Genomic DNA, 21,281 nt, shown 5'->3' with positions numbered 1-21,281 from the left:
AGCAGGTAGCGTCGCAGTCACACAGCTCCAGGGACCTGGAGGTTGTGGGTTTGATTCCCACTCCGGGTGACTGTCTGTGAGGAGTTGGTGTGTTCTCCCCGTGTCCGCGTGGGTTTCCTCCCACAGTTTTCGGGTGCAAGTGGTGGGACGGCAGCACCGTCGTCTCAGTTTAACAAAATTCCCTGTGTCCATAGACCCCTGGATCTGCCGTCTTTATCTAAGGGGGGGGGGGGCATTAATCAGAAAAAGCTAAACTAAACCAATGAGTTTTATCCTAGATTTGAAGAATATGATTGTGTCTGATTCCACAACATTTTCTGGAAGATCATTCCAGAGTTGGGGGCTTTATAAGAAAAAGCCCTTCCCCGGGCTGAGGCCTTCTGAATTTTGGGAACTATTAAAAATCCTTTACTCTGTGTAAGTAATCGTGGAGGCTCAGAATAGGAAATAATTTCTTGAAGATATTCAGGAGTGAGTCCATGTAGAACTGTACACATCGGTAAAGAAATTTCTTAATTGATACGGAATAAAGATATTGTCAAAATCCAAATTACCAAAATATAGTTTCCTCCTTTTAGACTTTAGGGCCTAATGAGTCCATGTAAACCCATAAGAACTGCACCTCAATAATGGGACGTTTTATTAGCTGTACTCTGTCAGATTTTCTTAGGAGCTATTAAGTGGCATTTTGGACAAACTGTGTATAATTCTGCTACATCTATCAGCTGACGTGGTGGACTGACGGAGGCGGATGTATGTGCAATAACACAACAGATTTAATAAAAGTAAGAAAACCAAACAAACAATGGACTGTACAAACTAAACTTGACTGAACTAAAGTTAACAGAAACAGGACTAAATACAAAGCTAAGATTAATTAAACAGAATAAATATAAATGGGTTTAAACAGAGCAGAGAATGGGTTACAAGCCGACCAGGGAGAAACTTACAAACAGACCAGACTTAAAAGGAACAAACAAGGTGTATACCCTGACCAGACAGACACAAAGCCATAAGCAGACCAAACAAATAAAAGAATGGTAATGTCCAGTCAAGAAACACTGAAACAAGGGGACTAAAATACACAGCACCGGAGAGGAACACCTGAGACTGATAATAAGGGGGCAGGACCACAAGGAGGCACATGTGGGAACAGTAATGACAGGATGACAGGGCAGGGCTAAGGCAAAGACAAGGGAGGAGACAGGAACAAAAGAATAACAGAGCCATGTTCTCCTTGCAAACAAGGAAACAAGGGAGATAGACAGCAGGAAAGCACAAGACAGCATCAGAGTGTGACACGTGGCCAATAGAACTGGCTTGTAATTTTTCTAATTGTTTTTGCCTGATTTGCTGCTCATTCCTTTTGCTCATTAACTCTCTGTTCTCAAGTTCCTTTTCTTTTCTGATCTCTTTCGCCTTCTCCATGTTTCTGATTTCCCTTTTCATTCATTTTGCTCATTAAGTCTCTCCTTTTGAGTTCCTTTTCTTTTCCGATTTCTTCCTCCTTCTCAATGTGTCTGATTTCCTCCTCTTTCATTTTGCTCATTAACTCTATCCTCTTGAGTTCCTCCTCTTTTCTGATCTCTTCCTCCTTCTTCTCAATGTTGCTATTTTCCTCTTCTTTCGTTTTGCTCATTAACTCTATCCTCTTGAGTTCCTTTTGTTTTCTGAGCTCTTCCTCTGTCTTCTCAATTTTTCTGATTTCCTCTTTCATTTTGCTCATTAACTCTATCCTTTTGAGTTCCTTTTCTTTTCTGAGCTCTTCCTCCTTCTTCTCAATGTTTCTGATTTCCTCCTCTTTCATTTTGTGAATTAACTCTTTCCTCTTGAGTTCCTCCTCTTTTCTGATCTCTTCCTCCTTCTTCTCAATGTTTCTTTGTTCCTCCTCTTTCATTTTGTAAATTAACTCTTTCCTCTTGAGTTCCTCCTCTTTTCTGATCTCTTCCTCCTTCTTCTCAATGTTTCTTTTTTCCTCCTCTTTCATTTTCCTCATTAATTCTCTCCTCTTGAGTTCCTCCTCTTTTCTGATCTGTCTTTCTATCTCAGCTCTTACTGAATTTTCGTTTGTTTTGATCTCTTTATTCTCTAAGGTTTTCTTCCTCTCCTCTTCTTCTTGTGTCTTGCCCAAAGATGGGAACAACATTTCATTTATCTTTTTGAACAACGTTGTAACTTGAGTGGTATTGTCTTTCTGATTGTTGTTGAAGACGTGATATCTACCTCCACAGGTGTCGACAAGTCTCTGGAGCTCAACACTGTTACTGATAAAGTCCTCAATGGGTTTCCCTTCCAGCAGATCTCCACCAGTGAAGAGGATAATGGTGAACTGCAGAGCTTCTTCTCCAAAGTTTTCCTGAATCCATTTAAATGGATTCATCTCCTCCTCTGTGAATCTTCCCAGTCTAATCACCAGCAGAAACACATAAGGACCCGGATCCGCCACAGAGACACAATCAGATGGACTTTGGTCTGATGTCGGCCATGTGTCCATTACCCCAGGAGTGTCGATTACAGTGATGTTCTGTCCAAAAACCACTTTGTTCCTCCTCTCACAGTGTGTTGTCACTGAAGATGGAGACACCTCCACTATGAAAGTGTCCTCACCCAGGATGGTGTTTCCAGACGCACTCTTCCCAGCTCCAGTTTTACCCACCAGCATCACTCTCAGCTCATGGTGGTTCAGCTCATTTTCTTAAACAACAGTAATCACAAATGAAATTATTTCAAATTGGACAATGCAGTTTACAGTGGTACATTTTCTCATTGGTAACAATTTCTTAAACTTAAAATAAGAAAATTAAATTGAATAAAAATGAAATTTAAATTAATTTACCAAGGGAACCTGTGTACCAATAATAGCCAATAGCCATCAGTACAACTGCTGCTGGGCACAAAGCCATCCAAATGGAGGTACAGCTGTTATACTACAAAAAATAACAAGAACGAAAAGTTCAGGAATGGTCTCAATATTTGATTACTCTACACATTCAGCCAATAAAGTGCTGTAAAATCACTTTGAAATTGGACTGTCGCTAAAGCTCAACTCTATAAAGATCTACATCTCTCAGTTCTGACTCCTGTGTGGTGTGTAATCCTCACATACCTCAATTTAGGCTCCTACAGTGGGGTTTAGTGTTAATACTGTTTATTAATTAATACATTATTATCATTGATCTTGAACTGAAATCATTGTCTTTAAACATGTAGCTTATTATATGCTTCACAGCAGCAGATTATTTGTCTCTGACCAAAGACAAACAAACTTTTAATTCAAATTGGTCTCAGACCTGAAAAAGTATACATGTGTTATACATTCAACAATTGAGTTTTTAATCAAAATTAAATTGCCTCTCTGTACTTCATGCACACTCTCAGAAAGAAAGGTACGGGAGAGGTACATAATTTTACATATTAATTTTCTGACAGTGCAAGTGGACGAATGAGACCGTAATAATGATTGGAAAAGCAGTATTTTTCAAAGATTTTTAATTCCCGATTTATAAAGATACCAACCACTTTCTTTCTTCCTTTCTGGTCCACATTTTTACTATTAAAATCCTTTTGGTGTGATCTTGGGCGGTCTCCCATCTCTTTATTGTGGGACCTAAAAAACATAGAAGAACTTTATCAGGAAAATATAAGTATAAACATGAAACCTGGAAGCTGCTCTTTCAAACATTGTATAACCATCTTTGTTAAAACTGTATCTACTAAGTTTATTGGGTACACCTTTCACAAACCTGGAATAAAATGTAGGTTACATATTCACTGTGTGGATTGAGGCTTGTTTCCAATACCAGTGAAAATTGTAAAATGCATAAATAATTTCTAACATGGAATGCAGGGATTGATTCTGAAGGTGACTCTGAATGTGGAATGATAATTGATTTCACACTAAATGAAGATAAATTAAATTTGAAGCTTTATTTGTATTTATTGTATATATTGTATTTTATGCCGCGACCCTGAAATGGACAAGCGGAAAACAAGATGAGATGAGAGATGTATTTTATGGTGCCTTTGTAGCCAGGCATTAAAGCAGCACTGAGCAGCACAGCTGTCCAAAAAGTTACACTTAATATATTATAAACAAGTGTGGTCAGGTGTAACAGATATAGTATGAAAGGGCAAAGAGGTCAGGACATGACGTAGCTACACTAGAAACAGGAAGATTCAGGGTGTGTCAATTATATTTTTGAACACATGAGGCAAGGACAGTATTAGTGTGTGCAGTGAGTCTCAGTCTCTCTCTCTTTCTGTCTCACTGGCCCATTCAGCATTTACTGTGCGACTCACAATTTGTTTATTATAAGATGAATATTAGACACAAAAATAAGCACTATATATAACGTGAGTCTCTTGAAAGCTGAGGATTCTGTATCAGTTCCTACCCAGACTAAATTAGCTTCCAGACCACAGCGTGCAGAGAGATGAATATGAATATTGAATATGTGCTGTTGGAATAGGACAGCTGTTGGTCACTAATCATGCACACATCACCATGGTGGGAGAATTGAGATGGAAATGCTCCCACGCTTGTGATCTTGGTCTTGTATTTTCCATATTATGCAAGTTCAAATGGCCGCTAAAAAATGCTTGCACGCCTTCTCCAGTCAAAAACCCTTGGATATGGAGGTTCCTGGAGGACTTTATTACTCTTTTGGCAGTTTGGGAACAACACCTCACACTGAAACCAAATACTAGGTCCTTTTTTATTTATTTAAAAAAAATAATCCAAAATACATTTTTATTTATTTGTATGTTTTGTAAGTACACATACAGTGGAGATCAAAATTAGAGAACAACACACAATTTCCCGAATATCAAGGTCACTGTGTAGTCCTATGAGAATTTATCTTAACAGGAGTAAATGTGCAGTGTTTTAAGATTATTTAATGAGTTGTATATATATTCTTAAGCACAGTATAAAAAAATTAAATGAGATAATTCAAAAAGAACACTGATTAAATTTAGAGGACACTTTTGCAGGTATCTACAAGTTATTGGTGTTAATCTGGCACCTGGTGCTAATTATCTGACAAACCCTATTTAACCAGTAGCCTAACTTTCCAGTTTTTACTGACTTGGCAAAATAGTGAGCCATTCCAAAGTGACTGAAATCCTTCTACAGCAGGTTGTCCGGATGAAGGTGTGGACAGAGGAGAAGTGGGCACTTTAGTGATATATGAAAGTTTAATTTATTTGGATCTGATGAGAAATATTATGTACCTCAACAAACTGGGGAAAAACTGAATCCAACATGTGTAAAAAAAAAAAAGATGGTGGAGGAGGAAGTGTCATGGTGAATGTTTTTGGCAGCAGGTGTTGGACCTCTCATACAGCTACAGAATATCATGAAAAAGTTAATTTATTTCAGTAATTCAATTCAATAAGTTAAACTAATATTATATACTGTACATTCATTACAAACAGAGTGATCTATTTCAAGTGTTTCTTTTAAATATCGATGATTATGGCTTAGGGCCAATGAAAACCCAAAAGTCATTATCTCAGAATATTATATATAAGACCAATTAAAAAAACAATTTTTAATTCAGAAATGTTGTTCTGCTGAAAAGTGTGTACAGTGTATGAACTCAATACTTGGTCGGGGCTCCTTCTGCATCAGTGCGGAGTGGCGTAGAGGCGATTTGCCTGTGGCACTGCTGAGGGATCTGTATTGTTGGGTCTGGTGTCTCTCATCTTCCTCTTGACAATACCCTTTAGATTCTCTATGGGATTAGGTCAGGAGAGTTTTCTGGCTAATTAGGCACAGTGTTACTGTGGTTATTAAACCTGATATTGGTACTTTTGGCAGTGTGGACAGGTGCCAAGTCCTGCTGGAAAATTAAATCCATAAAGCTTGTCAGAAGAGGGAAACATGAAGTTATCTAAAATGTCCTGGTAGATGGCTGCTCAGACTTTGGACTTGATATAACACAGTGGACCAACACCAGCAGGTGACATGGGTACTCAAACCATAATTGACTATGGAAACTTCACACTAGACTCAAGCAGCTTAGGTTGTGTGCCTCTCCACTATTCCTCCAAACTCTGGGGCCTTGGTTTACAAATGAAATGCAAACTTTACTTTCATCTGAAAACAAGTGTTTGGACACTGAGCCACAGTCCAGTCCTTTTTCTCCTGCGCCCAAGTAAGACGCTTCTGGTGTTGTCTCAGACTTAAGAGCACCTTGACACAGTTGTGACTCATGTCCTGGATATGTCTGTGTGTGGTGGCTCTTGAAGCACTGACCCCAGCAGCAGTCCACTCCTTGAGAATCTCCCCTACATTTTTGAATGGTCTTTTCCTGACAATACTTTCAAGGCTGTGGTTTTACCTGTTGCTTCTGCACTGTTTTCTACACTTTTTCATTCCACTCAACTTTCCATTAATATGCTTGGATACAGCAGGAGGGTTTCAATGACTGCCTTCTGGACATTTGTCAGTCAGCAGTCTTCCCCATGATTGTGTAGCCTACTGAACCAGATTAAGGAAACATTTTAAAGGCTCAAAAAACCTTTGCAGGTGTTTTGTGTTGATTATTCTAATTTTCTGATATAATGACTTTTGGGTTTTCATTGGCTGTAAGCCATAACCATCAACATAAAAAGATATAAACACTAAAAATAGATCATATTGTAATGAATCTATATAATGAGTGAAGTGTGATATGATGGATGTGAATTAATTTCTAATAAGAAATTTGATTTTCTGAGATTTTATTTTAAATACCCAAACTTTAGCTGGTTTCAGAGACATCTCCAAGCTACACCAAGCCAAGATTGGAATTTGATGTAAGCTTTTCAGCAAGAACTGGCTCCAAATTTGTGCCTGAAGGTCTGTGTCAGAGTCATAAAACTGACACTATAGACCAGGGGTGTCAAACCAGATCCACGGAGGGTCGTGTGGGTGCAGGTTTTCTTTCCAACCACGCAGAAGCCACACCTCATTCCACCTGTTTTTAATCATTGGATCTAATCAACAGATCTTGACTTTCAGTAGTGTGGGGCTTTTGTGTGGTTGAAAAGAACACCTGCACCCACACGGCCCTCCGTGGATTTGGTTTGACACCCCTGCTATAGACCCTTTTAAGGACAGTTTACGACACGGGGTCTTGGAGGGTCATGCAACTCTTCTCAAATGCAGAATGCAGAGAGACACACAGACTCAACCTTGATTAAAACTCACACCTTTGGAAAGATAGTTAAACAAAATAACCACAATAATCACATTCCTTAATTCCTTGGTTTACCTGATGCACAAGTTGCCTATGGGCACAACTGTTTGAAATTAATTCCCTTTGGACAATCAAAATAGGTGGGATTAATTTACATGTGTTTAAAGTCATTTCTTTTTTATATGAAATTATGTAGAACCAAGGTAGCCACATACTATGTATGTTATGTGTTTAATAATTATGAAACATCCATCCATCCATTATCTGTAACCGCTTATCCAATTCAGGGTCACGGTGGGTCCAGAGCCTACCTGGAATCATTGGGCGCAAGGCGGGAATACACCCTGGAGGGGACTAATTATCAAACATGGTTGTCTTAATGATATTACCTTGTGTTAACATATAATCTTTTATAATGCAAAGTATGATTCAGAATCCTGGGACATTCATTCAAAAAGGGATGGTCTTCAAGTCTTTGTCTTGTCAAGGGTCATACATTTTATGTGATGTCACTTCCAAGGTACAGGAAACAGCCAATCAGGAGCAAGAGATGCTCCAATCAAGTCTTCAAGGCGGACTTTCTAAAGTCTGGTAAAACCCAGCCAAATAAGAAAGGCTTAAAACACTCCAGGCTTCTTTCCCCAAACCTTCGCTTCACTTCACATTTTTGTCTCTTTTTGCCTTTTTCAAGGCTAAAGAGGAATATGAATTGGGTTTTGACATGACTCTGCAGGCGTTAGACTCTCATGGGTTTCTTAAACAGTCTTGGGACCCTCAAGCGTGGTCCAGATAGAACAGAAGTTCTATTTTAATTTTATCTCTTGTAGTGGAGTATGGACCGAATACCAGATAACCAGATCGAAATGAAGAAATGAAAAGTTTTAATTCAAAACTTTCCATTATGACCAGAACTTTCATCTGGTCCCGAAGTCAGCATTCCACGAACCGCAGGGGACAAAGACCCTGCAGCCCCCACACACGCACCCACCTAAGAACACTTTCAAGTGACACACGGCCCCAACACCCCCTTCTCTCTTGTGAGAAACAGGAACACAGAACAAAGAAGAGAGTTTTTACGGCCCGCTTTTATGACAATGGCACCTAAATGTCTCGTTCTTATCTCGAGCCCACTAAACAGGATCAGCAAATGGTTAAACCAAAAGTGACCTCGGTTGAACCCCCGTGAATCATCCATCCGCACTGGATCAACAGCATGGACCAACAGCGACCCAAATGGACACTGGCAAAACTACGCCTCGCTCGGGGTCGCCTGAACAATAGCAGAAATGAAATCAAATTCTGATTAAATGTGTATAAACAAATGTATTAATGTCACTTTCTGTGCCCTCAGATGAATGCCCACCTTCTAATGAAATGATGTATATTGCTGATTGTTAACCGTGAAAAGAAGTTCTGCTTCTGATTAGAAACGTGAATTAAACACCAAAATAATACTTCTAACGTATTATTGTAAATGGGACGTAAACTCAACGTACCCAAGATGAAATCTTATGTAAATGTTTGATATTAATAATCCAGCATACTCATTGTTATATGTTACTAAAATGTATAAGGAGTTTCAATACGCGAAAATTATATCCCATTTCAGTGAACCGCTGATTCAAACTCTCCCCTCCTACTCTCTTCCCCTCTCGAGAGTCACGTGAGCCTGAACTCGCGCCCAATCAGAAAAGGACGCCTCCCATGAGGGCGTGACCGCGCTGGCTTTGAAAAACAGCTCGACACAGCAGTAAGTTAAGGAGTAAAAATCAACAGAAAACGGAGAGGAGAGAACAACAACAGTCCAAGGAAATCCGAAACAACAAAGAGATCAGCAGAGAACCTCGCTTCAACTCCGAAAACCTCTCCAAAGCGAGACGCTTTCTCCTTCACGCCGACGAAACAAAGAAAAACCTTAGAGACTTCATCAGAAGCTCACAAGAGACGTCTTGAATTAGCTAAAAGTATGACGCTTTAATAATGCGTCAAGCGATTTGAATATTTTCTTTTCTTTTAACCGTGTTTATGTTTTATCGCCCAATCTAAGTTTAATCTCACGACTGATCAAAGCCGGTGAACTTATTCGTGGCCAGAGTAAGAAAACACCGCCGAGATACCAGAAAGTCGTAGAATAAGTAAGTTTATTGAATCGATTTTCAGTTCTGGATCCGCAGTATCCAGCGAAACTTTCGTCCAAACGTCCATATGGTTGGACCCTCCTACTCACGACACTGAGCCAGAGGATCCTGCCGCCGGCGTCATCACGCTCCGAGTACGCCGAGGCGACTCAACCGACGAAGAAAACCTCCACGCTGACTCAGCCTGGAAACTTCCGAGACCGTGAAATCAAACAAGACGCCATCACTCCCAGGACCTCAGAGAGCCTTTGTACGCAACGAGTGGAGAAAATCGACGAAAAGTAAGCTAAACTTACGCATGTCCAGAGCTGAAAATTGAATCAAGTTTCTTGATAAATTTTGCATTATTTAAGCCTCAGTTAGCAACACATTAGTCACAAGCTAGAGTGCCTAGCGTATCGCCGCAGTCGAGTCGGCTTCCCCTGCTTTGATGCCGTGAGATTTCAAGATCACGCTATGTTAAGTAAATATCCTTCTCTTTGTTAATAAAACTTTCATTATTTGAAATCACAGTGTGTGCAGTTTTGTTCATTAGAATTTCTGAAAATCCTGAAGGACTCACTTAGCTTGATTATTATTCATTCTCAGACTAATTATTAACGTTTTAATTGCTTAAGCCAATTATAAACTTTAATTAATATCATTAAGTCAAATATCAGAGATTATAGGAGTTTGAATAAGGTCAACGCTATAAACACAAATTATAAATATATACATTAAATATATATTCACAAAGGTATCGTGGCGTATGATTAAAAACCCAACATACGCTACACTCTTGTAGAAAACTATAGGTTAAGAAAAGCCATCCTTGTCCACAGTCTTGTCACCTCCCGCCTTGATTACTGCAACTCCCTCCTTTTTGGTATTACCCACAAATCTCTCCATAAGCTTCAACTGGTCCAGAACTCAGCTGCCCGTATCATCACTAGAACCCCCTCCATCCACCACATCACTCCTGTCTTGCAACAGCTCCACTGGCTTCCAGTCAGGTTACACATTGATTACAAGATCTTTCTGTTAACATTCAAGGCCATCCACAATCTGTCTCCACCGTATCTTTCCAATCTCCTCCATGTTGTAACTCCCTCTTGCACCCTCAGGTCCTCCTCCTCCATTCACGTGACTGTTCCCCCTACCCGTCTCACTTCCATGGGAAGTAGAGCTTTCAGCCGCTCTGGTCCCCAGCTTTGGAACACTTTACCCCCTGACATACGGAACATAAACTCACTCACACAATTCAAGACTTCACTCAAAACCCACCTGTTTAAGATTGCCTTTCCTTTAAAATGACTCAGTTACATTGTTTATTTTTTCCAGTACTGTATACTTGTGTGTTTTTTGGTATTATTTATGTTTATTGTTTACTTTATACTCTTTGTAATGTGTCCTTGAGTGACAGAAAGGTGCCTATGAAATAAAATGTATTATTATAATTATTATTATAGTTTAACTCCAGCAAAAATTCAATGCCACCCAGAGCATGAAGGAGACCTCAGACCCTTAAATGCCACAAGGAACTTCAGAACACCTCCAGCTCCGACGGAGGGGTCGCCGTCTACAAGGCTCGTGTCTGCAGTTCTCTAGGAAGCCATGCTGGAAACCACCGCACATCAGCAACATGCTCCCTGTCCATCTCCGGGGATACGCAAGGTCACATGGTTTCATTTTTTTCATTGCTCAGGAGGTTGGTGCTGAATGCTTGCTGGGATAAACAAAGCCTTTCTAGAATTTAGAATAATTATCACAGAGAAATTCCCTCATATACTAATCTCCCTATTCCCTCATGTATCACTGTAATCGATTTCATTATATGAATGTATGATCAATATTCATTATTTAATATTACCTTTAATAAACCAGTTGTGTGATAAAACCAATCCTTGGTTATTTGTTTGTGCACCTTTCTTGTACAGAATTATTCCTTCTAGTTCAGATTCAGTTTCAGAGCCAAGAACCCACGGCGGGTCAATGAGCATAATTCATTAATAATAGTTAACTCTAGCTAATTCTGCTGTATAATATGTGAAGATGACCTACTTGTCTAAGCTAAAATTGGACAGGTAAAGACACTACATATTATTTAATGGCTCCCAAACATGGAGCTTATCAAAATGGAGCTTATCACATTTTGTATTTTATTACTGAAATAAATTAACTTTTTGATGATTTTCTAATTTATTGACATGCACTTGTACATGGCAAAGAGTGAATTCAGTTAGTGTATCAGAACTTTCTTCAACAATTGTCAACACTTCAACACTTGTATTCATTACTCAGTCAGCCAGCAATTTTCATGCAGGACAATGCTGCCTGCCACACAATAAAATGTGTAAAGAGCAGTTCCTTGAAGCTGAAAACACTGAAAAAATTAAATGGCCAATCCAGAGTCCTGATCTAAACCCAATAGAAAACCTCTGGAAAGTCCATGTTGACAAATTTATGACCAAGGAACCCACAACAATCACTGAACTTTAGAAGAGGCTGCAAGAAAATTGGACTAAAATCACACCAGAGCATTGTGAGAAACTAGTGATGTTCTGTGGCTGCAGATGTGCTGAAGTAATTTCCTACTTATTGGTAAATGTTGTAACTTTCAGAAAATCTAGTTGTTTCTCTGTGCTACAGTCATTGCTGTTCTCTAATTATTGTGTTTTCAATCATTGTGTTTTCTGCAAAATAAATGTTTTATGTTGAAATTAGTTAAACCTTGGTTAAATTGTAAAACATTGTTATTAGAAGGTAAGACAATTATGAGCCCTAATTAAATGCATGATATTTTGTGTGGACATCTGATAATATAAGTCTTTTAGACACTTAGACCAATAAGATTCTTCCACTTTAGACCTTATTGTAATTAATGAAAAATTTAAAATAATAGTTATTTTAAACTGGTAATAGAGTATTTGCAAAATACATGGATCAATGGCTGGGAAGAGTGAGGTCTGAGTTTCTTTACTCGGACTGCTTCCCCCACGACCCGGATATATATATATATATTCACAGTTACACAGTTACACAGCTCCAGGGACCTGAAGGTTGTGGGTTCGAGTCCTGCTCTGGGTGACTGTCTGTGAGGGGTTGGTGTGTTCTCCCCCGTGTCCGCGTGGGTTTCCTCCGGGTGCTCCATTTTCCTCCCATGGTCCAAAAACACACGTTGGACTGGAGTGTGTGAGTGTGTCTGTGTTGCCCTGTGAAGGACTGGCGCCCCCTCCAGGGTGTGTTCCTGCCTTGTCCCCAGTGATTCCGGGTAGGCTCCGGACCCACCACCGCCCTGAACTGGATAAGGGTTACAGACAATGAATGAATGAATGAATTACATATAAGGTAGATAAGTGACAAATGTGTGTGTGTTACTGAACTATATAATACTGAATTACTCATGAAAACTTTATGAAACTCATGAAAGTTTATGAGTAGTGCAGAGGGTAAAAAGGCAGCACACGCGTACAAAATTGGAGTGTGAAGGAAAAAAGGAGCACACAAAAATGAAGAGAGAGAAGGATAGAGGAGTACTAGTGAGAAGAGCATCGCAGCAATGTTTAACTGTAATGTTTTCCTTCAAACACACTGTACCACCTTAAAAGACTCTGCGCTTCAGAACCCAAACAAGTCACAAGCCTTGTTTCCCCACAATCGTAGACATTCCATTTATGGTGGAAAACTGACTTCAGTGCTGTGTATGAAGTTTTAAGTTAGATTGTTGGACTGAGAATCTTAACTACTGACAAGGCAGTGGTTGAGTTGAGGGACAGTTCTGCTCAAAATTTCTCACTCATTTTTTTCTCGTGGACTGTACAGCTAATTAGTGATTGTTAGCTAATTAGTGAGTTGAAAGTTTACATGGACTCTACTTTGGAGCTGGTGTAGTTCATGGTAGCAGCGAAGCTCGTGGTCTTTAATTTTCAGAGCTGCAGTTCACCGTGAAAAAAATTTCTAGATAGTGGTATAAGCTACCGTAGACCTTCAGACTTCCTCTGGCTGCATGGGACGTGATGCTACATGTATATGGTGCTTTTTTTCTGTTTTTTGCAATATCTTATGTTTACAACTGTATAAGACTCTAAAGAATTACAGTTGGAATTGGGTTGATATTTTGAAAAATGTGTACGTGGTTAACTCCACCTGCAACTCCATATTTTTCAAAATATCAAAGCCATTTCATGACTGATTCATACACACACGCACATACACACACAGATATATATCGCTCCTCCAAAACACCCCAAAGCTCAATAATATTTAGATCTGGTGACTGTGCAGGCCATGGGAGATGTTCACCTTCACTTTCATGTTCATCAAACCAATGGCACTGCCTTCAGGATACAATGTTTGAACCATTGGATGCACATGGTCCTCCTGAATGGTTCGGTAGTCCTTGGCAGTGATGCACCCATCTAGCACAAGTATTGGGCCAAGGGAATGTCATGATATGGCAGCCTAAACCATCACTGATCCACCCCCATTCTTCACTCTGGGCATGCAACAGTCTGGGTGGTACGCTTCTTTGGGGCTTCTCCACACTGTAACTCTCCCGGATGTGGGGAAAACAGTAAAGGTGGACTCATCAGAGAACAATCCATGTTTCACATTGTCCACAGCCCAAGATCTGCACTCCTTGCACCATTGAAACCAACGTTTGGCATTGGCATGAGTGACCAAAGGTTTGGCTATAGCAGCCCGGCCGTGTATATTGAACCTGTGGATCTCCCGACGGACAGTTCTGGTGGAAACAGGAGAGTTGAGGTGCACATTTAATTCTGTTGTGATTTGGGCAGCCGTGGTTTTATGTTTTTTTGATACAATCCGGGTCAGCACCCAAACATCCGTTTCAGACAGCTTCCTCTTGCGTCCACAGTTAATCCTGTTGAATGTGTTTTGTCCTTCTTGGTGGTATGCTGACATTACCCTGGATACCGTGGCTCTTGGTACATCGCAAAGACTTGCTGTCTTGGTCACAGATCCACCAGCAAGACATGCATCACCAATTTGTCCTCTTTGGTATGTCACCTATAATTTTGTGTACATTGCAATATTTTGAGCAAAACTGTGTTCTTACCCTCTGCTAATTGAACCTTCACACTCTGCTCTTACTGGTGCAATGTGCAATTAATGAAGACTGGCCACCAGGCTGGTCCAGTTTAGCCATGAAACCTCCCACACTAAAATGACAGGTGTTTCAGTTTCATTGTTCAACCCCTGTAGGTGTGAGTGTATGCCTTGTACCCAGTGATTCTGGGTAGCCTCTGGACCCACCACGGCCGGCCCTGAACTAAATAAATGCTTACAGACAATCAATGAATTAATATATATTCATTCGCTTCCAGTGTGTTTTTGGACTGTGGGAGGAAACTGGAACACCCATGCGGAAACCCATTTCAGACATGACAGAACAGAGCTTTTTACTTATTTATTTATGTTTAAGTAATATGGTCTTACTGTATATATTTTTTATTTGTTCACATTTTTTTTGTTTTACTAGGGGTCAAACGTTTTTTTTTTTTTTTGCTAAATTATTTAAAGCCATTTTGCTTTGCTGGTATGTGCTGGGATTTTAATGTTCAGTGTTCAATACATATTTATATATAGAAGTACAGTAATTTTTTCCCATATAAATGTCCTTTATTCAGCTTCTGGCCAAGTGATTAATTTTGATTGGTCTCTGTTAAAAACATTAATTTCTGAATTTCCCTATGGACCTTTTTTTTTCTTTTTAATGTTTTTAATTGGTTTTAAAAAAAAATTGCAACATGTAATATCAGCTGACAATGACAATTCACAACATTTTAGACATACAGAAAAATACAGAAGAATGTACACACCCTCTAATGTTATAACTTTCAAACAGAGAAAGAGAGAATAAAGAGAATATTTGGCAGAGCGGATTTGGCAAATGTTTCATGGGCACAACCCACATACTCAGCTCTACTGCTCATGCCACAAATGCGTGTTCCTTAAAAATGTAGCACCATTTAAAAGGGAGATTAACAGGCTTTCCAAAGGTATACGATTTATTGCCAAGGAGCATTGTTACAACAAATAAATAATCTACCAAACACAAATGTCCTTACTTTTTGTGCTATGTTTATCACTCTGATCAAGCTCAAAATCCAGTCATTTATCAGTGGCCCTCTACCTGCAAGGAGCACCAATATGTTTTCAAGGCTACTTCTCTGTTCCAAGCAGTGAAGACGCATCAGACTTAACAGCCAAGGATTCTGGCATCACTTCAGAGACTAATATCCTCCCTCTACTGAGAAGGCAGAGTTGTCCGCATTAACACTCAAGGACTCTGTCACACCAAAACCACCATATCTTGCCCTTACTGAATGAGTGCCATTCTTCACGGTATCAGCATGAGCAATCTACACCATCCTCCATCTCCACCTCACTGTCACCCAACCTGAACTTCCCAACAACAATGGAGAAGCTGGTATCTGCAGGGACAAGTCTGTCACTTTCCCTGTCAGCTAGTCCTCAGGTACAGAGAAAAAACAGCTCAAATTCACCTCCACTATCATCTACAGCTGCAAGGACCCAGCAACTCCTTCAGCAAGATTGATGAACTGTTAAACAATATTCACCCACCACTTACAACACCTCAAAACATAAAGAAAGATTCAAAACCATCAGCTTTGCTCTCAACCTCATTGTCAACAGGAGCTCCACCTACCTTCCTCCAACGAATTATCAGACAGAGTAATTCAGATGTCTATTTTCTAATACTTATTTACTGTTGTAAGATAAAAAATCAAGTTGTACTTTTGGTCAGATTTTTTATTTTCCGTTGTTAATTTATTGAGTTCAGGTGAAACAAATTATGAGTGTCATTTCTATGACACACAGAGGTGTACTGCTTTGTGATACTCTACATGTTTTACGGCTGTGTTGAAGGTCAGAATGCAAAAACTAACAATCTAGCTTTGTTAACAAAGAAATTCTATGTTGAAAATGCAGTGCCATGCTATATTCAGACTCTAAAAAATAAGATAAGGCATCATTTTGCATTTTTTTTACTTATACCAACTACTGATAGAGTTACGTTCATTCATTGTCTGCGCAAGGCGGTAACACATCCTGGAGAGGGCGCCAGTCCTTCACAGGGTGACACACACTCACATTTATGGACATTTTTGAGTCACTAATCCACCTACCAATGTGTGTTTTTGGACCATGGGAGGAAACCGGAGCACCCAGAGGAAACCCACGCGGACACGGAGAGCACACACCAAACTCCTCACAGACAGTCACCTGGAGCGGGACTCGAACCCACAACCTCCAGGTCCCTGGAGCTGTGTGACACCACCGTGCAGCCCTTAGGTTTATGTTGATCCAACAAAAAACATTACATACGTTCCAATACTTATCAGAAACAGAAAAAACAGAGTACAGGAGAGAATCCTGTAGACTACAGTTTTAATAGTGTATGTAGAGAAAACAGAAAAGGTGGTGGAATAGCCGGCCTGTTTACAAATATACAGAATATCCATGCAGGTATGCAGCCTTTGGTGACTTCTTGTTTTTTGAGTATTTAAGTACTGTGCTAAAAGGTGCACCTCACATTTTAATACTTTCTATTTATAGACCACCTAAACACTACAGATTTTATTGATGAATTTACTGTGCTGCTAACTGTCATTGCAGCTGACTTTGATCAGTTTGTCATCACAGGAGACAGATGAGATAATGACTTGGGCAAAATTACTATGGACCTTTATGCTTTACTTGATGCAATAAGTACAATTTAGACGTTAGAAAGGCCAGACAAGCCTTCTTCTCTAAGATCAGTAAAAGCTCTAACATCACCCGCTCGTTATTTACAATATTTGATCGGCTGTGAAACCCACCACCACAGGTGAACCCAGAACTATTCTCTGTGGAAAAATGTAATGCAGCTTTCTTCAGCAATAAAATTCTAAACTTCCGGCAAGTAGAGGTCGGAATTTTGGTATTGATCCGATACCAAGTAAATGCAAGGCCAGTATCGCCATTATCGATACTGATACTTTTTCATATTTAAGCTTCATAGATCCAAAGGATCCAAAAGACATTGTACGTGACAACAAAATACTATTTTTTATCACAATCAACATTTTTGTTTAGAAACAATGGAACAGTAACAAAACAAAGTTTGCCTTAACATTAGGAAACAACAATACAAAAATAAAATAAAACTTCTCTCCTCACTAGACATCTTTTGTAGTTCTTTCTTTTTGTTTGTTTTTTTTTCAAATAGAATTGTTCTTAGGAAAAACAATTAAAAAATAAGGATTTTTTTTCTTTTCAGTGCTATTCTGTTTTTTTTTTAAATAAACAGAGTGTAAAAAAATATCACTCAACACAACTTAAAACTAAATCTCTTACAGGGCTGACAAACCACAATACAACAAAATTAACACACCACAACAAATACTGCAAACGGTTTCAAACTTATTCTGTTCTTCAAGTCGAACAATACAACAAAATAATACAAAAAATAAGGAATATCTTCCGTTCAGTGCACTTCTCTACGTTGTTTTCTTAAATAAAGAATGTAAAAAATATATAAATTAAAGCGAATTAAAACAATCTTCTGAGGTTAGAGAGCTGACAAACCACAATACAGAAAAATGAACACACCACAACAAATATTGTAAGCGGTTTCAAACTTGTTATTTTTTTCAAGTTGAACATTACAAGAAAATAATACAAAGAATAAGGAATTTCTTCCCTTCAGTGCACTTCTGGCTTTAAACAAAATAAAAATAATAAATGAAAATTAAATAAAGAAAGTATATAACTAAAGAAAGAATACGTGTTGAGAACAAAGGATTAGAGGTTTTTATTTAAGAACAGTATCAGTTTCACAGTTGTGACGTGTCGGCTCGAGGAGCGTGCTGAGTGGGCGGGCCACGTGACGGTGCAACAACAAAAGAGAGAGGGGGGAGGGTGATATTCAATATGTCTCTTTACAGCAGAGCTGTTCTGATACAGCTCAAAATTAGAAACACACCCTGTATGAATTCACTGTTACTGATCAGAAAACTCTAGAGGAATCTGTCCAGGAGATAAAACTATCCACATGCATATTACATATATTGCCTGCGCACTTTATGAAGAAAGCCTTCTGTTGTCTATCTGAGGACATACTGCAAATAGTAAATGGGTCACTCCTTTTAGGGATCTTCCCTCAAGCATTAATGCAGTAATTAAACCTCTCTTTAAAAAGTGCAGTTTAGACAGCACCAACCTGAACAACAACAGACCAAATTCTAATCTTCAATTCATAGGAAAAATTATTGAGAAAGTAGTTTTTATTCAGCTCAAATTTTTAAATGAACACTGTTATTATGATGACTTCCAGTCAAGCTTCTGTCCACATCACAGCACAGAAACTGCCCTTATGAAAGCATCCTTAACAACATCCATCTGAACTCAGATGCTGAATTTGAGATTGTGGAACACAGCATCCTTTCTATTAGCCACCACCGGCTATAAATGTTTACACAGCCCCAGATTAACAGGTAAGTGTTTGGATTATGTGTCATTTACAAAAATACTTTAGATGTAAATCAAAACTTGGTTACACCTTCACTTCCTTTGAAATGATGTACATTGACATAACGAACCCAGCTACAAATAAGAACACACTATCCTTAATAAATATTTACAGACCACCAGGTCCCTATTCAGATTTTTTTTATTTGGTTTAGCTGCTAATTTAGCAGTGTCCTGTGATAAAGTAATAATTGTCGGAGACTTTAACATTCATTTTGATAAAAGTGATGATTCCCTAAAAAAGCATTCACATCAATCATAGACTCTGTTGGTTTCACACAAAATGTTTCAGACCCTACACATTATTATTAGGTTCTTTATTAGGTCTTAGGTTTGAACCTGGACATTAACATAAAAACCTAAAAATACTCCCCCATTCATCTGCAGTATCAGACTACTACCTAATGTCAAAATTGGTTAAATTTGCGCTAAAGCATAGGTCTTAAGCAAGTTTCACCTCAGACAAGACCGACTGTCATCATTAGTACTGTATTCTTATCAAATGTGCCTATAAATATCCTACAAGTGCTTTACTGTTTGTTAGTCACATTCTGAGCACTCTTCTGTGAATGAATTTCCTTCCTGCTTGAGCAACTAAACCCATCCAACCTACTCCCCTAAGCAGTTGACTGACAGGAGGTCAAACCAATAACACGGCACAAACAGAGAGTGGCTCTTACACAGAAATTAATGCGTTAGGGTGTGATGAGCACATGTACAGCTTCAAAACTGAACTTGACAGAATTGTTAAAAATGGATATTTTTAAACCAAAATTCATCTGGTCTCTCCATCTCTATTTTAGACACATATACATTCCTCATTTTATCAGCTCCACTCGTATCAGTGTGACACACACTAACACATTACCACCAGTCACTGCATCGATGAGAAGGATCCACCACCCAAACCATGCCGGCTCTTTGGGGGTCCTGACCACTGAAGAACAGGGTGAAATGGGGAAAGGTAAGCATTCAGAGATACAGATGGATTCCAGTCTGTAATTGTAGACCAACAAAGTGCTCCTGTGTGGTCTGTGGGGCTGATAAAATGGACATTGAGTGTAGAGACAAGGTAGGCCCTAATCCAGTGATTCTTCCGTGTATATCCCAAATTATTTGGTGATATGTGGTTTTAATTGACAGATAGTCAGCCATGCGCTGAAATTTTAAAGTAAAACTGGGATCCATTCCTAACCACTATGCCGCCCTCACTTTCAAAATGTGGCATCTTCAGAAAAGGTAGAAGTGAGAGACAGACTCACCAGATTCTCCACCTGATTATCTGCAGATTTTACTGGAGTCTTCAGCTTTGTTGTCTCTCAACTGAAGCTCAAGCACGATTTCTAGTTGTACACTAGCATGTAGTTTATGGTGCAGTATTTGAACACCTCTGAACATTGTGTTCTAACCAATCACATAAATCCATGCTTGTTGGCTGGTAACCAATTATATTAATTCTTCTTCAAACAGCTGCCTTCAGAACAGTTTGAGGACAGCCCACGTACCTCCATGCGGAACCGTTATTTAGACTTTCACTTTCCATTTACACACATCCTGTGAAGGGTTTGGTTGAGTCGGGGTGTTACTGAAGCCCACCTTCCCAAACACACTGGTACCAATCAGATCAGTTGGGGGCGTGGCCAGGTCAGTCATGCAGTCCATGTGACTTTTACTTCCCCAAGACAAGAGTTTAAAAGATTTACACAACTGCTCAGAGTTGTCAATCTCCACTGTCTGTAGAATCCCAAATTTAACTCTGTGCACTTAAGACTGTGCACTTTCTAGGCAGTGTGAGTGTCATCCATCCAGACTTTAACCCAAGAGCTAGGAATCCCCCCAGTTACGCAATACCACCCCATACAAAAATATAATATATGACATATACAGTCATGTGAAAAAGTTAGGACACCCCAACCCAAACCTTTGTCTTTCTGAACATATTTAAATTTATGGACAATCGAGTTTCATTTGAACAGCACTGAGAGATGGAGCTTATACAAATAAAACTGAAGAAATTACTCATAAACAGAGGTTGTACAATGTAATGAACAAAATTGTACATTTCTTGTGACGAAAAAGTTAGGACACCCCTACATTTATTACTATTTAATATGTCTATATTTAGAATCAGGTGCACCACATCAGCTGCAAATGATTAGACCATTGTTAAAGAGGACACTGGAGGAGGATTTGAACCTCATTCATTAGTTTGATTTGTCCTTGGTTGTTGAAGTGAGTGGTATCACCATGGCGAGATCTAAAGAGCTCTCTGAGTCCTTCAGAAAGAAGGTTATAGATGTATATGAGTGTAAAGGCTGAGGCAAGGGTGAGGTCTCTTCCGACCACTGGGGGGGGTTACTAATTACTAATTAGTAATTTACTAATTAGGTGTGATTCTCATCAGCTGTGTGAGGGCTATATA

The 21,281-nt window shown here is 39.2% G+C and overlaps 1 protein-coding gene across 1 annotated transcript; it reads right to left on the bottom strand.

Moving 5' to 3' along the window:
- Window positions 1–701: 701 nt before the first annotated feature.
- LOC136686352 (GTPase IMAP family member 7-like) lies at window positions 702–20,231 on the bottom strand. Its single transcript, XM_066660066.1, has 4 exons — window positions 20,122–20,231; window positions 3,517–3,607; window positions 2,837–2,927; window positions 702–2,694 (listed from the first exon to the last, which is right to left on the bottom strand). The coding sequence occupies exons 2-4, from the start codon at window positions 3,589–3,591 to the stop codon at window positions 1,388–1,390; spliced, it is 1,473 nt and encodes a 490-aa protein (XP_066516163.1). The 5' UTR covers window positions 3,592–3,607; window positions 20,122–20,231; the 3' UTR covers window positions 702–1,387.
- Between the last annotated feature and the right edge of the window lie 1,050 nt (window positions 20,232–21,281).

This window comes from Hoplias malabaricus, chromosome 2 (assembly GCF_029633855.1).
Source record: "Hoplias malabaricus isolate fHopMal1 chromosome 2, fHopMal1.hap1, whole genome shotgun sequence".
NCBI lineage: Eukaryota > Metazoa > Chordata > Actinopteri > Characiformes > Erythrinidae > Hoplias > Hoplias malabaricus.
Note: the sequence above shows the minus strand (reverse complement) of the source record. Positions and strands in the feature narration are given on the sequence as shown.

Bases quoted from the DNA above. Each gene is read 5' to 3' on its own strand.
- LOC136686352 (XM_066660066.1), bottom strand. From the start codon at position 3,591: ATGGGAGACCGCCCAAGATCACACCAAAAGGATTTTAATAGTAAAAAT. The intron at 2,928-3,516 runs GTTGGTATCTTT...TATTTTTTGTAG, and splicing joins AGAAAGGAAGAAAGAAAGTG to TATAACAGCTGTACCTCCAT. The intron at 2,695-2,836 runs GTAAATTAATTT...CTGTTGTTTAAG, and splicing joins TTGGTACACAGGTTCCCTTG to AAAATGAGCTGAACCACCAT.